Below are 17,126 nucleotides of genomic sequence, written 5' to 3' on the forward strand. Positions count from 1 at the left end.
TCTGGATTTCTTTACCAATTCTGAGTCTTTTATGGTTCTATATAAATTTTAGTATTATTTGTTGTAGTTCTGTGGGGATAAAAGATCATGGGTACTTTGATAGAAATCATGTTTAATCTATAGATTGCTTTGGATAATGTGGCCATTTTAGCTTCTTTCAGTCCAAGAGCATGGGATAAATGTCCATTTCTTTGAATCATCTTCAGTTTCCTTTATGAATGTTTTGTAGTTCTTAGTCTTTCACCTTCTTGCTCAGGTTTATTCCTACATATTTTATTTTATTTTTTGGATGAGATTTTAAAAGATTTTAATATTTCTTTCCTGATATCTCATTGTTAGTATAAAGAAATGCGACCAATTTCTATATGTTAATCTTGTATCCTGCTACCTTGCTGAATTCATTTTTCAGTTCTAGTAGCTTTTGTGTGGAATCTTTAGGCCTTTTTATATAGCGTATCATGTCATCTGCATATAATGACAGTTTTACTTCTTCCCTTTCAATCTGGATACCTTTCATTTTTATTTTTCTTGTCTGATTGCTATGCCAAGGACTTCTAATGTTATACTGCATAAAAGTGGTAAAAATGGACATCTTTGTCTTGTTCCAGATTTTAGTGGGAAGCCTTTTCACTGAATATTATAAGGGTTGTGACATCTCACAACTTTTGATGTTAATTTTTATTTTCATTTACCTCAAAATATTTTAAAATTTCTGTTGATATTTCTTTTTTGACCATGTGTTATTTAGAAGTATGTGGTTTAATTTCCTAAGTATTGGGGAATTTTTCCAACTATCTTTTCTGTTATTAAGTTATGAGAATAAAAATTCTTGCCTCATTTCCAATATTAGGGAGAAAGTATTCCATCTTTCACCATTAAGTGTAATGGGTTTTTTGCTTTTATGTTTTTAAACCACTTTTTTGTAGTCCAAATGACATATAAAAAGCTGTATATACTTAATATGTCTAAAAATATAATGATAGTGTAGGTTTTCATACATGCTCTGTATCAGGCTATGGACATTCTCTTCTATTCCTAGTTTGTTTAGGGATTTTTATCATGAATGGATATTGGACTTTGTCAAATGCTTCTTCTGCTTCAATTTACATTGTCATGTGATTTTCCTTCTTTTGACTGTTAATATCATGTATTACATTGCTTGATTTTCAAATATTAAATCAACCTTGCATTCTGCTGATAAACTTCACTTAAACATGGTGTATGATTCTTTTTATATATTGTATCTTTATATATATATATATATAAAGAAATGTGCATATTTTTCCTTCTTTGAAAAACATTTTAATATTCTAGATCTTAACAAAATTGTGTGGGCTGATTAAGTATGTTATTTATTAATGAAGTTATATGAATAAGTTTATTTTTAGTCTCAGCAGCCCTGAAAGAAAAGTGTTTTTGAGTTAATTAGCAACATCATAATATGAGTTAATACTAATTTGAAATATAAAAGGAGAAGAAAGCAGCAGCATGGAAAGACTGAATGTGAAACCCAAATGTTAGAAGATATCTGGGAAAGAAAAAAAGTAAATGAATGTTTTGGCAAAGTTTTTTTTAATGAGATGTCATTTTCTGCTTTAAAGAATATCTATTTTTAATATTCAACCTTGTATAAAATCTCTCAGAACTGTACAATTAACTCCCATGTTCCTATTCACCCACATTCTCCAATTGTTAATATTTCACAGCATTTGTGGAACACCTCTTGATAGTTCTGTAATAGGATCTACAACTTAAATCTAACAATTGCTTCCATACTAACATTCTATGCCAGACTTTATATTAGCCACTTTATTTGTCTCATATAATTTTTACAGCTACCCATCAAGGTACCCATTATTATCCTTGTGTCCCAGGTCAGGCTACTGAGGCTTAGAAAAGTTCAATTAGTATGCCCAAGGCTTCACTGGTTAGGTAGAGGTTTCAGACCAACTCCAAAGCTTGTGCTTGTTAACAGTGTCATACCATAGACATAATTATAAATTCAGAGAATTAAGGTATGTGTGATTAACACTATTTGGTGATCTGACCTTTCTCCCACCCCATCTTTTCTATTTCAGGACCCCTCTTTTTACTGAATGCTGAGGAAATCGCAGAAGAAATAGGGAATATGTGGAGGACAATATACAAATTGACCAAGACCTTAGCGGACATGCCTGCACCTAGGCGCTTAGCAGAGAATGTGAAAATCAAGATTGATAAATTCAAGCAGCACATCCCTATCCTCACCATTTCCTGCAACCCAGGAATGAAAGACCGGCACTGGCAGCAGGTCCTTGTCACTGCCCACCCCACCAGCCCAGCCCCTTTCTGGTCCTGATAGCCCTTTGGAAGGCAGGAACCATTAATGGGTCAAAATTTTTCTTTCTGAAAGGAAAATCTACTTGAGGCCAAGAGAGTGAAGGTGGTGATACCCTTCCTGCCTCTCCACATGAACAGGCTGATCCTTTTCTTTGGGGACCCCATTGCTGGTGGTTGAGTATTAGTCCAGCCAGTGGCCACAAAAGCTCTCTTTATCTGCTTTCCTAAGCACCTTGCTGTTCAGCGTCCTAAAGACAATAGTGCTCAGTTGCTCAGTTGTGTCTGACTCTTTGGGGCCCAGTAGACTGTAAGCCACGAGGCTCCCTTGTCCATGGAATTTTCCATGCAAGAATACTGAAGTGGGTTGCCATTTCCTACTCCAAGGGATCTTTCTGACCCAGGAGTCGAACCCACGTCTCTCTTGTCTCCTGCATTGGCAGGCAAATTCTTTACCACTAGCACCACCTGGGGAGCCCCAAAAGATGATAAGGGTCTCAAATTACAATGAGAGGGGCCTGGATTTGTTCCTTGACCTAGGCTACACAAAAGTGAAAGTCTATTTCTGGGGGCTCCTAATGATGCCAAATGATTCCTACTTCAGCTTCATCATCCAGCAGGCTATGTTCAGAAATAATTTTGCACTGTTTTCTTCAGCCCTTTTGAGTCCATAAATGAGAATAATAATTATTCTCCCTGAAAACGATGGGATTTTTACAAGCAATCTAGCGTGAGGGATTTTTACAGGCAATCAAGGTGACAAATGTGGTGTGAATACTAATAAGAAAAAAGGAAACTCACTGTGTTTCTAAAATGATGATCACATTCAAGAGCTAGCAACGGCCTTGAAACATCTTCTACCAGGGAGTTGCTCTGTGTGGAGGCGGAGATGAGACTGGCTCTCCATGCACAGATCCCTCCCTGACTGGGCCTGAAACTCCCTCTCTACAAAGCATGCACAAGACCAGGGACATTCTCTCTAGAAGCAGTCTGAGAGCACCCTTATTAGGAGTTTTGAAATTCAAGACATAAGCATAGGACTTAAAGAACAAAGCAAAGACATCTAGTAGACTTTGGGTCTTGAACTGCCTCAGCAGAGAGATCTGTACAGGGATAGCTGGCTCACTTGGTACTCACGGGGTGCCTCTCCCTGTGGACCTAACCTGACTGGAACTTTGACCCATTTAGACAGTGAGGTAGCCAGATGCCCTCCAGCAGTGCTAGTTCTCTCCATGAGATGGCATTATAGAAAGTATACTCATCAATGGCATTTAAACAGTGTTACAGGGGAGGCTCAGAAAGCCTTCCTCTCTCCATCTGCTGCTTCCCGTGATAGTATTCTCATAGTTGGGCACTTTAAAAATCCCAACCATTCCTAGACGTTAATAATTCTCACTTATAAGCCACTTAGATGGACAGATTGGGGGAGAAATTCCCTGGACTTAAAATAATAACAATAATAGCTAAATTGTACTGAGTACCAACTATGTACTGAATACTGTTATATACTTTATGTGGATTCTCTCATTTCATCTTCCCAACAATGCTTTGAAGAATAAATTGTCTCCATGGTCATAGAGGACGCATTCTCAGTTCTAATTCTCAGTGCCAACTCAGGAGATTCTTGTTCACAGATTTGGCTCTGGCGGGGGTTCTATAGGCTTAACCATCTGAAGCTCTCAAGGCTACAAAATGGATTTTCTAGGGTTGTGAGGTGGTTGTTTTGAGATTTCTGACCGTTTCCCAGAACTTGAGCAAGAAAGGCTAGTCTCCATATTTGAAACATAAAATTTATTGCTGCTGATGCTGCTGCTAAGTCGCTTCAGTCGTGTCCGACTCTGTGTGACCCCGTAGATGGCAGCCCACCAGGCTCCCCCACAACTACTGTGGTTTAAAACAGGATAGAACAGGTAATGGTGCACTGATATGTACCAAAGCTGACTCTCTAGGATGCTGCTGCCCAGTGGAAATAATAAGCATGCATGTAATTTTAAAGTTTCTAGTAGCCACATTTTTAAAAGTAAAAACAGGTGAAATAAATTGTGAATATATTTAACCAAACATATCTAAAACATTATCAGTTCAATAGATAATCAATTTAAAAATGTTAATGTGATCTCTCTTTGAAATATGGCATGCTTTTACAAAACTCCAGCACATTTCAATATGAATTAGTTGCATTTCAAGTTCTCAAAAACTGCAGGGGGTTAGTGGCTACATATTGGATAGTATAACTTCAGCTCTTAGAGTTAGAAAACCAGATACCTTTTTAATCTGTATAATTAACAAAGCAATTTAAAAATAAAACTACAAATCTCTGAGTCTTTCACAGGCCAAGTGCTATGCCAAGTGCTTTACACTGTTATGTCATTTAACCCTAGAGATAATGTGTTGTTCTAAAGTCATACTTGCAGAATTAGAGAATAAATGAGAGCCCAGAGCCACCAGAAACAATTATGCGGTTTGTTCTTGAGGGAATGCTATTTTTGTGCCCTACAGTTTGAATTGTACTTTCTAGAGTTATGCAGTATATAATCTGTACAACTATACCTAGAAGACCTATAGGAAACACTAATGTATGGTGGATGAGAGATTTGGCGTCAGAATTAGATCCAAGTCCCAATTCTGAAATGGCTATTATGATCTATTATTATGATCTATTAGCTAAATGGTCATAAACAAGATACTTAATTTCTTTGTCTCAGTTTCCTTTTATGTAAAATGGGAATAATAATGAATTAGTACCTTCCTCACCTTGTTGAGAGAATGAAGTACGTAAAGCTCTTACAACAGTGCCTATCACATAGTAAGCCTGCAGTAATATCGCTTTTGTTATTTTCGTTACCTCAGTGGTCCTCCAGGTGATCTCAGAACCCAGATTGGAAGCTGTGTGAATTGGGTGATTCACTCATGCTTTCACTCCACAAGTGCTTATTGATGCTACGTTCCAGGCCCCAGGGACACAGGGCTGAATAAGACAGAACGGGATGCAACTTTCATATCCCTTCCTGTTCTGATATTCTTTAGTCCTACTGGAGCTGGACTGATACAAAACTGGGCAATAGGGAAGGTTTTTTACAGAGCTTCATTCCCCCAACCCACATGCTCTTCTTGAGCACACATAACCTTCATGCTGCCCAGATCTCTCAATCCCTATAAAAGTGCTCAAAAGCCATCATAGACTTCATCAAAGACTGTTCACGGGGATATTATCACTTAAAAGATAAAGTTGGGTAATATTTACACCAAAGGAATGGTCATAACAAGTGCTAACATTTCCAACCAGTTAGTACACTGAATTGAAAGGAAGATTTTCCTCTTTCCCAGCACCCCCAGATCACAGAATCTGGGAATCTGCCTGCCCCATGTCCTCATGACTTCCTCATTTGATTCAGCACATCCAGCAGCTTCTGAGCATGAACCACATTTTGCCCTGGTTCACCACCTGAGAGCACAAAACTGGACCTAGTTGTGAGGACCGTTAGGTAGTGTGGGACCCATAAGGTGCCCACATGTTTGCATTATGCCAAGTTCTGGTGGGAGAACAACCCCCAGTAAACCAGACACAATGCAGGCTGGGCCCTACCTAGGCTGCCTCCCAGATCCTTAGACCTGCACTGTCCAGTTCATTAGCCACTTGCTACACTCAGCTATTTAAACATAAATAATTAAAATTAAATAAAATTTGAAAATCAGTTCCTCAATCATATTAGCCACCATCTCAGGGCTCACCAGCTGAATGTGACTGGTGGCTCCTGCACAGCTATAGAACATTTCAGTCATCACAAGAAGTCTACTGAACAACATTAATTTGGACAATGCACACTTGTTTTTTTCTCTTTGCAGATCAGTGAGATTGTCGGCTATGAAATAAAGCCCACTGAAACGACTTGTCTCTCAAATATGCTGGAATTTGGATTTGGCAAATTCATTGAAAAGTAAGACTTCTCCTTTCAGAAAGTTTTTGGTCAAGGTATCTGTAATTTCCTATACTTGTGTGACTGAATGGCCATATAGCAAGCTACATTTCTCATTTTGGTTTAGGATAACCTCTATTTCAGCTGACTAGCAACCCACTCCAGTGTTCTTGCCTGGAGAATCCCAGGGACGGGGGAGCCTAGTGGGCTACCGTCTATGGGGTCACACGGAGTCGGACACGACTGAAGTGACTTAGCAGCAGCAGCAGCAGCTGGTGAAGCTTTCGTCTCCAGCTGTGGAGTTTCTGTTTTTTGTTTAATATTTATTTACTTGGCTGTGTCAGGTCTTAGTTGCAGGATCTTTGATCTTCATTGTGGCATGTGGGATCTTTAGTTGCAGCATGTGGGATCTAGTTCCCTGACCAGACATTGAACCCAGCCCCTTGCATTGGGAGCGCAGAGTCTTAGCCACTGGACCACCTAGGGAAGTCCCTCCAGTTGCAGAGTTGATGTCAGATTATGACTAGAAAATTGAGTTAGAGATTCTATTTCAAAAATAAAAATTTTTAAAGAGTTCTTTGAACCTGAGCTCCAAGTCCAGCTAGACTTTGGGCAAGACCATAGCACTTTCCTGGGCCTCAGTTTCCTCCTTGTTAAACAACAGCAACAAACAGGAGGGGCTCTCTGAGCTAAATGAAATATGGTCAAATGAGAGATCTCTTCACTTGCTTTCTCTCCTTCTCCAAATGCCCCTAGAGTTTGCATGTGAGAATTTGTACTATTGAAACTGCTGTTTTTATGACCAGAGATTCTCAGAACCCTGTTTGCTTTTCCATACTTCCTTCAGGGTGATGGATGGGAAGATGTGTTCCTGAGACTAAAGACCCCATTAGGCAACTGGGTTTGGGCTCACTAAACACACATGGTTCTCAGACTGTGACCCCAGCCCAGCTGCATCAGCATCACCAGCAAACTTGTTAGAAATGCACATTCTCAGGCACCACCCCAATTTGTTCAATCAGAAATTCAGGGGGTGATCACTGCAATCTGTGTTTTAACAAATCCTCCAGGTCAGTGCTGTGCAGTACAGGAGCAGCTTGGTACATGTGGCCTCTCATCCTTTGAAATGTAGCTATTCTAAATTTGATGTGCTGAGTGTATAAATATAGGCTGGACTTCAAAGATTTATTAAGAAAAAAAAGCAAAATACTTATTTTAAATAGTGATTATGTGTTGAAATTATAATATTTTGGATTTATTGTTATTGTTGTTCAGTCGCTCAATCATGTCTGACTCTTTGTGAACCCATGGACTGTAGCATGCCAGGCTTCCCTGTCCTCCACTGTCTCCCAGAGTTTGCTCAAACCCATGTCCCTTGAGTCAGTGATGCCATCCAACTATCTCATCCTCTGTCACCTACTTCTTCTCTTGCCTTCAATCTTCCCCAGCATCAGGGTCTTTGCCAATGAATCAGCTCTTTGCATCAGGTAGCCAAAGTATTGGAGCTTCAGCTTTAGTATCAATCCTTCTAATGAATATTCAGGACTGATTTCCTTCAGGATTGACTGGTTGGATCTCCTTGCTCTCCAAGGGAACCTCCAGAGTCTTCTCCAGCACCACAACTAGAAAGTATCAATTCTTCAATGCTCAGCCTTTTGTATGGTCCAACTCTCATATCCATACAGGGCTACTGGAAAAATCCTAGCTTTGACTAGATGGACCTTCGTCAGCACAGTAATGTCTCTGCTTTTTAAATCACTGTATAGGTTCATCATAGCTTTTCTCCCAAGGAGCAAATATCTCTTAATTTCATAGGTGCAGTCACCATCTGCAGTGATTTTGGAGCCCATGAAACTAAAGTTCTGTCACTGTTTCTATTGTTTATCTATCTATTTGCCATGACGTGATGGGACCAGATGCCATGATCGTCATTTTCTGAATGTTGAGCTTTAAGCCAACTTTTTTACTCTCTTCTTTCACTTTCATCAAGAGGCTTTTTAGTTCTTCTTCACTTTCTGCCATAAGGGTGGTATCAGCTGCATATCTGAGGTTATTGATATTTCTCCCAGCAATCTTGACTCCAGCTTGTGCTTCTTCCAGCCCGCATTTCTCATGATGTACTCTACATATAAGTTAAATAAGCAGGGTGACAATATACAGCCTTGACATACTCCTTTTCCTATTTGGAACCAGTCTGTTGTTCCATGTCCAGTTCTAACTGTTGCTTCCTGACCTGCATATAGGTTTCTCAAGAGGCAGGTCAGGTGGTCTGGTATTCCCATCTCCTTCAGAATGTTCCACAGTTTATTGTGATCCACACAGTCAAAGGCTTTGGCATAGTCAATAAAGCAGAAATAGATGTTTTTCTGGAACTCTCTTGCTTTTTCCATGATCCAGCGGATGTTGGCAATTTGATCTCTGGTTCCTCTGCCTTTTCTAAAACCAGCTTGAACATCTGGAAGTTCACAGTTCACGTATTGCTGAAACCTGACATGGAGAATTTTAAGCATTTACTAGCATGTGAGATGAGTGCAATTGTGCAGTAGTTTGAGCATTCTTTGGCATTGCCTTTCTTTGGGATTGGACACATCATTTTTTACCAGGTTTATGTAATTTTATTAAAGGGCCTCATTTTCCCCAGTAAGATGTTCCCAAGAAATAGCAGCTCTAGAACAATTATGCTGCACTGAGTATTTTATATGCATTAGCCAACTTATCCATCACAACCACCTAATATTCTAGGTAATTTTAGTCACGTTTTACAGATGAGAAAATAAATTGATTAGAGAAATTAAGTAACTATCCAGAGGTCACAAGAACCAAGACCTGAGCCCAGGCTAGCTGACTTCAGAGCCTTAACTGTTACTCTTTACTGCCTTGAAAGATAAACCCACGTTTGGAGACAGAGGGTGAGCAAATACACAGCATACTGCCACGCTTCTTGCCACCATGCTCAGTTGTGACAAATCCAGAAGTGGTGATGCCTTGGCCAAGTTGTTAACCTCTGTGTGCCCAGTCTCCTTATCTGTAAAATAGAAATAATAATAGTAGCTAGGTGATCGAGAGTTATTGTGAGGATTATGAGATAAGGCATGTAACCCGAACTGACTTAATTTTTAAGTTCTCAGCTACCACCTATTAGTGAGGTATGGTGCCCTCTATAGCCCACTCTCTGTAGTTAAGGTAGTTTTATCACAGCCCACAGTTAGCTGGGGGGCTTCCCTGGTGGCTCAGACAGTAAAAGAATCTGCAGTGCTGGAGACCCAGATTTGATCTCTGAGTTGGGAAGATCTCCTGGAGAAGGGAATGGCTACCCACTCCAGTATTCTTGCCTGGAGAAATCCATGAACAGAGGAGCCTGGCAGGCTACAGTCCATGGGGTCACAAAGAGTCAGACATGACTGAGTGACTAACAGTGCATTTGGATAAGGTCAATTTGATATACTTCACGGACTCCCAACCTTATTAATCCTCTCCTGCAATTATCTGCATAATCATAAGTCATAAGGCACATTTCCAAGCATTTTGTCTTATTTAATTATACCAAAACCCTTGATATGGGCAAATGGGGACTGAAGGCCTGTCAAGTGACTTAGTCACAGCCACACGTCCAGCCTATTTGTCTCATACTCATCTAGGTTGACACCTGCCTTTATTATTCTCTATATGCTCACTCAATTTAGTTGTCTCCTGAGAAGGTCACATTTAGGATGGTGACCGTGCTGCTGAGGTGTTCATCTGGCGTTATCCATGCCTCTTCTACTTCCCTCTGTGAGGCTAAATTTGGGTTTTCAGCTCAATTCAGTTGTCCTGTTTGGCTGACCACATGTGAGCAATTCTGTTGCTCCTCTGATAGGGCAGAAAGCACATTGTTGGGGAGAAAGAAACGCTGGATTAGGAGTCAGAAGAACTGGTATCTAGTTCTTCAGTCACACCTGGATTTAGCTCTCCTGCAGAAAGAAGAAGAAAGGAATCTATCTTCCCCTTCTCTCACTATGTCTCTCTTTCTATGGAACCTCTAGAGGGGCTGTTCCATGGATGGGCCCAATGCATCAGGAAAATATCAGATATGTTTTTTAAAAGTATGGACAGAAAGTGGAGAAAAAGCCATCATATAAATTAACAGAAGTTCTAAGATCTGAATAAGAAGTCAATAATAAATCAATCCTGCATCTCTTAAGTCTGCACTGGCAGGCAGGGTCTTTACCACTTGTACCACCTGGGAAGCCCAATAATTCTGAAGTAAATAGGAATAATAAGGAGTAAATGAAAATGGAAAAAAGGTTTTGTTTTAATGGTTAAAATAGTGGTTCTCAACTGGGGATGTCCACTCCGAGGGGATACTTGGCAACACCTGGAGACATTTTTGGTTGGTGCAACTGGCAAGGGGTGAGGACTAGGGGAGTCAGCTACTGGCATCTAGTGGGTTGAGGCCAAGGATGCTACTGAACATCCTGCAGTGCACAGGACAGCTGCTCACAACAAAGAATTACCTCCTTGTATTAGTTTTCTAGTGCTGCTGTAACAAATACCATAGTCCGATTGGCTTAAACAACACAAATTTACTTGCTCACAATTGTAGGTTTGAAGTCTAAGGTCAAGGGGGTTTTTCTTGGGGGTGGGGGCAGGGGATAGGGACTGAGGGCTGGGATTTGGTTTCTTCCAAGGCCTCTCTCCTTGCAAATGACTGCCTTCTCCCTGTGTCCTCATGTGGTCTTCCCTCTATGTATGTATCTTAATCTCCTCTTCTAATAAAGATACCAGTCATTGGTCCAGTGGCTAACACTTCGCACTCCCAATGCAGGAGGCCCAGGTTCAATCCGTGGTTGGAGAACTAAGATCCCACATGCCACAACTAAAGACCCAGCACAGCTAAATAAATAAATACTTTTTTTTTAAAATGATACCAGTCATATCAGATTGGACCCACTTTAATGACCTCATTTTAATTTAACTACATCTTTAAAGACTTATTTGGGCTTCCGAAATAAGTGGTAAAGAACCCACCTGCCAATGCAGGAGACATAAGAGACATGGGTTCAATCCCTGGGTCAGGAAGATTTCCTGGAGGAGGGCATGGCAACCCACTCCAGTATTCTTGCCTTGAGAATCCCATGGACAGAGGAGCCTGACAAGCTGCAGTCCATAGGGTCACAGAGTCAGACACAACTGAAGTGACTTAGCACGCAAAGAACTATTTATGTCCAAACAGAATAACTCACATTATGAGGCACTGGAGGTTAAGACTTCAATATGATTTTTGGAGAGATACAATTCAGCCTTTAATATAGCCCCAAAAGTCAATAGTGCCAAGGGTAAAGAAATCTTGCAAAACATTGGAGATACTGGTAAATATTAGAGTAGGATGGTAAACTTTTTGTAAAATTAAAGGCTTTTTAAATTTCTCTAATGGCTGAGCTGAAATTCCTCCTTTAATGTATTTTTGATGCCTCCTCTGTTGATGTTACTATCACTCTCTCTCCTCTTTAGACTGGAGCCCATCGGTGCAGCTGCCAGTAAGGAATACTCTCTGGAGAAAAACTTGGAGAAAATGAAGTTAGACTGGGTTAACATGACGTTCAACTTTGTGAAGTACAGGGACACTGTGAGTCTCAGTCCAACAGTTCAATCCCCTGAGAGCAGCCCATTTATTATGTAGTAAATTACAGAAGGGATTCATTTCAAAATTGCAAGCGAATCAGGAAGAAGGATCTCTAATCTGTCTTAAAATTTTTTATTGATACATAATTGACATATAACGTTTGTAAGTTTAAAGTATATAATGTGTTGATTTAATACTTTTACATATTGCACTATGATTACCAGCCAATATGATTACCATTAACACCCCTATCATGTCACATACCTATCCTTTCCTTTTTGTGGTAGGATAGTTAAGATCTAGTCTTAGCAGCTTTAAAGTTTTTAATACAGTATTGTTGTCTATAACCACTATGCTGTTGCATTAGATTGTTTCCTCCTGTCTGTCTTCCTGTGCCAGTCAGCCTTCCTTTCAGACACCATGGAGGCATGCATTTTCAAATGAGAAAAGCCTTTTAATTCAGAGCAACAAGCTTTCTGTTGAAAAGGAGCTGAACAGCCTCATGAATTAGCATCTCCCAGGGAAGGCACCCCAGGTCCCTCAGAAATATTACTGAGGTAGACAGTGCTCAGCACTTCTCAAGTGTTATTAAGTGCAGGAATCACCTGAGAGTCTTTCTAAAGAGGAGGTTCTGATCCAGCAAGTTTAAGCTGGGTCCCGAGGTTCTGCAATTCCAGCAAGCTCCCAAGTAACACTGAAGCTGTGGTCTCTGGACCACATTTTGGAGAACAAGGCTGTACACTTTCTTTTCACATAAACCCGCACGGTTTGTTCAGCCATCTTCAGATGCTGGCTTGTTCTTGGGGTGGGCCATGAGAAGGAGAGCTTGCTGCTTAGGTGAGGTAACAGGCAGAAACTCATATCATGCAGGGCATTGGCTCTTGAAGCAGTGCATCTCAACCCTGGTACTCTTTCTGGTCACTCAATTCCAATGTGCATGTGTTGAGGGTGGCTGGGGAGGGTTTCCACAGTACCATGCAGTATATGGCACCAGCTGGGTCCCTTACAATTCAATTCAATTGTAAGTAGACACTATCTACCCAGAGATTCCATAGGTTAAGACTACAAGACTGCCAGTTCCCCTCACCCCTGACTTCAGATGCCAGTCTCAAGCCCAGGTTATCGTGCTTCTGACCAACCAGCTATAGATTGGAGGTCCCTCCTTGGGTTGATTTAATTTGTTAGACTCAGAAACAGTTTACTTGATAGATCACTGGATTATTATAGGACATAGGACCCAGGAACAGCCAGATGGAATGCCTAGGGCAAGGTATGGGGAAGTAGTGTGGCACTTCCATGCTCTCTTTCAGCATGCCACTCACCCAGATCTCATGTTCACCAACTCAGAAGCTCTCTGACCACCCTCCTTTTGAGATTCTATAAAGGCTTCATTACTTTGGCATAATTGACTAAATCATTGGCCATTGGTAATTGAACTCAGTCTCCATCCCCATTCCCCTGCCAGGAGACAAGTTGGTGGACTAAAAGTTCCAACCCTCTAACCACTCTCCTGACTCTCCTGACAACCAACTCCCCACCTTAGATGTGGTACAAAAGCCACCTCATTAAGCAAAGAAAATCTCTGTCATCCCTTAGGAAATTCCAAGGGTTTTAGGAGCTGTGCAAACAACAGGGACAGAGGCCAAATATCTGTCTTACTATAAATCACAACATCACTCTGGCCTGGAATTCTGTATTTTTAAGGCACCCCTGACTTTTGTCTTATTCTCCTTGCTATTATTTGGAACTCTGCATTCAGATACTTATATCTTTCCTTTTCAACTTTGCTTTTCACTTCTCTTCTTTTCACAGCTATTTGTAAGGCCTCCTCAGACAGCCATTTTGCTTTTTTGGATTTCTTTTTCTTGGGGATGGTCTTGATCCCTGCCTCCTGTACAAGAAAATTAGAGATACTAAGAGTAAATTTCATGCAAAGGTGGGCTCGATAAAGGACAGAAATGGTATGGACCTAACAAAGCAGAAGATATTAAGAAGAGGTGGCAAGAATATTCAAAAGAACTGTACAAAAAAGATCTTCATGACCCAGATAATCACGATGGTGTGATCACTCACCTAGAGCCAGACATCCTGGAATGTGAAGTCAAGTGGGCCCTAGAAAGCATCACTATGAACAAAGCTAGTGGAGGTGATGGAATTCCAGTGGAGCTATTTCAAATCCTGAAAGATGATGCTGTGAAAGTGCTGCGCTCAATATGCCAGCAAATTTGGAAAACTCAACAGTGGACACAGGACTGGAAAAGGTTCAGTTTTCATTCCAATCCCAAAGAAAGGCAATGCCAAAGAATGCTCAAACTACTGCACAATTGCACTCATCTCACATGCTAGTAAAGTAATGCTCAAAATTCTCTAAGCCAGGCTTCAACAATAAGTGAACCGTGAACTTCCAGATGTTCCAGCTGGTTGTAGAAAAGGCAGAGGAACCACAGATCAAATTGACAACATCCACTGGATCATGGAAAAAGCAAGAGAGTTCCAGAAAAACATCTATTACTGCTTTATTGGCTATGCCAAAGCCTTTGCCTGTGTGGATCACAATAAACTGTGAAAAATTCTGAGAGAGATGGGAATACCAGACCACCTGACCTGCCTCTTGAGAAACCTATATGCAGGTCAGGAAGCAACAGTTAGGACTGGACATGGAACAACAGACTGGTTCCAAATAGGAAAAGGAGTACATCAAGGCTGTATATTGTCACCCTGCTTATTTAACTTATATGCAGAGTACATCATGAGAAACGCTGGGCTGGAAGAAGCACAAGCTGGAATCAAGATTGCCAGGAGAAATATCAATAACCTCAGATATACAGATGACACCACCCTTATGACAGAAAGTGAAGAAGAAATAAAAAGCCTGTTGATGAATGTGAAAGAGGAGAGTGAAAAAGTTGGCTTAAAGCTCAACATTCAGAAAACGAAGATCATAGCATCTGTTCCCATCACTTCATGGGAAATAGATGGGGAAACAGTGGAAACAGTGTAAGGCTTTATTTTTTGGGGCTCCAGAATCCCTGCAGATGGTGACAGCAGCCATGAAATTAAAAGACGCTTACTCCTTGGAAGAAAAGTTATGACCAACCTAGATAGCATATTCAAAAGCAGAGATATTGCTTTGCCAACAAAGGTCTGTCTAGTCAAGGCTTTGGTTTTTCCAGTGGTCATGTATGGATGTGAGAGTTGGACTGTGAAGAAAGCTGAGCACTGAAGAATTGATGCTTTTGAAGTGTGGTGTTGGAGAAGACTCTTCAGAGTCCCTTGGCTGCAAGGAGATCCAACCAGTCCATTCTGAAAGAGATCAGCCCTGGGATTTCTCTGGAAGGAATGATGCTAAAGCTGAAACTCCAGTACTTTGGCCACCTCATGCAAAGAGTTGACTCATTGGGAAAGACTCTGATGCTGGGAGGGGTTGGGGGCAGAAGGAGAAGGGGACGACAGAGGATGAGATGGCTGGATGGCATCACTGACTCAATGGACATGAGTCTTGTGAACTCTGGGAGTTGGTGATGGACAGGGAGGCCTGGTGTGCTGTGTTTCATGGGGTCGCAAAGAGTCGGACACGACTGAGCGACTGAACTGAACTGAACTGAGGAGTTAAGTTGAGGAACCTGATAACAGCTCAGTTACTTCTGGCCAGTCATCAGAGTTTTTAATTGAAGTAACTATGGTGAAGTGACAATGGTCAACAGCAGAGTGAAAGTCAAGGTACCACTTTATTAAATAGCTGGACACACCTCCCACTACAGAGCTACTGGTAAAAGGAGGATGAGAAAATATATTCTAGCTCCAAAGTAACCACCCAGATATAAGCCTGAAGGAATTGAAAACAGAGTGAGAAAGACCAGACCTACCACAGGGGACAGCCCCTATCAGCTTGCTTGCCACATGGCCCAAGAAGAAAAGTCCATCTACAAGGACTAACTTTTAAGACATAGTAACCCTCACTAGTAAAATATGCCAAATAATTATTGAGTCAGATGTTCCCAAACTTTCTTGGTTCATGGTGCTGTTGGTATCTGAGTACTTTTAAAATGGTTCCCTCCCTAGTCCAAAAGAAATACTTAACAGCTTTGTTTATGAAGTAACGGAGTTCAGAAAACTTAAATATTTGTGCCCCATCAACTTAATAACTGAAAAAAGAACATATACATTAAAAGAAAATATTTCTATTTTATTTTAAAATCAGTACAGTTCAGTTCAGTCGCTCAGTCGTGTCCGACTCTTTGCAACCCCATGAATCGCAGCATGCCAGGCCTCCCTGTCCATCACCAACTCCCGGAGTTCACTCAGACTCACGTCTATCGACTCAGTGATGCCATCTAGCCATCTCATCCTCTGTTGTCCCCTTCTCCTCCTGCCCTCAATCCCTCCCAGCATCAGAGTCTTTTCCAATGAGTCAACTCTTTGCATGAGGTGGCCAAAGTACTGGAGTTTCAGCTTCAGCATCATTCCTTCCAAAGAAATCCCAGGGCTGATCTCTTTCAGAATGGACTGGTTAGATCTCCTTGCAGTCCAAGGGACTCTCAAGAGTCTTCTGATCACAACACTTCAAAAGCATCAATTCTTCGGCCCTCAGCCTTCTTCACAGTCCAACTCTCACATCCATACATGACCACTGGGAAAACCATAGCGTTGACTAGACAGACCTTAATCGGCAAAGTAATGTCTCTGCTTTTGAATATGCTATCTAGGTTGGTCATAACTTTTCTTCCAAGGAGTAAGCGTCTTTTAATTTCATGGCTGCTGTCACCATCTGCAGTGATTTTGGAGCCGCCAAAAATAAAGTCTTACACTATTTTCACTGTTTCCCCATCTATTTCCCATGAAGTGATGGGACCGGATGCCATGATCTTCGTTTTCTGAATGTTGAGCTTTAAGCCAACTTTTTCACTCTCCTCTTTCACTTTCATCAAAAGGCTTTTGAGTTCCTCTTCACTTTCTGCCATAAGGGTGGTGTCATCTGCATATCTGAGGTTATTGATATTTCTCCTGGCAATCTTGATTCCAGCTTGTGCTTCTTCCAGGCCAGCATTCCTCATGATGTACTCTGCATATAAGTTAAATAAGCAGGGTGACAATATACGACCTTGACGCACTCCTTTTCCTATTTGAAACCAGTCTGTTGTTCCATGTCCAGTTCTAACTGTTGCTTCCTGACCTGCATAAAGGTTTCTCAAGAGGCAGGTCAGGTGGTCTGGTATTCCCATCTCTCTCAGAATTTTTCACAGTTTATTGTGATCCACACAGGCAAAGGCTTTGGCATAGCCAATAAAGCA

At 41.0% G+C, this 17,126-nt stretch overlaps 1 protein-coding gene across 1 annotated transcript in view; it reads left to right on the forward strand.

Annotated features, from left to right (window-relative positions):
- Window positions 1–17,126, forward strand: part of DNAH3 (dynein axonemal heavy chain 3) — a 231,387-nt gene that overhangs the window by 60,684 nt on the left and 153,577 nt on the right. The window contains exons 18-20 of the mRNA XM_068967931.1: window positions 2,079–2,290; window positions 6,163–6,254; window positions 11,724–11,838. Of these exons, the coding sequence (XP_068824032.1) occupies window positions 2,079–2,290; window positions 6,163–6,254; window positions 11,724–11,838 (419 nt within the window). The remainder of the gene's footprint in view (window positions 1–2,078; window positions 2,291–6,162; window positions 6,255–11,723; window positions 11,839–17,126) is intronic.

This window comes from Capricornis sumatraensis, chromosome 3 (assembly GCF_032405125.1).
Source record: "Capricornis sumatraensis isolate serow.1 chromosome 3, serow.2, whole genome shotgun sequence".
NCBI lineage: Eukaryota > Metazoa > Chordata > Mammalia > Artiodactyla > Bovidae > Capricornis > Capricornis sumatraensis.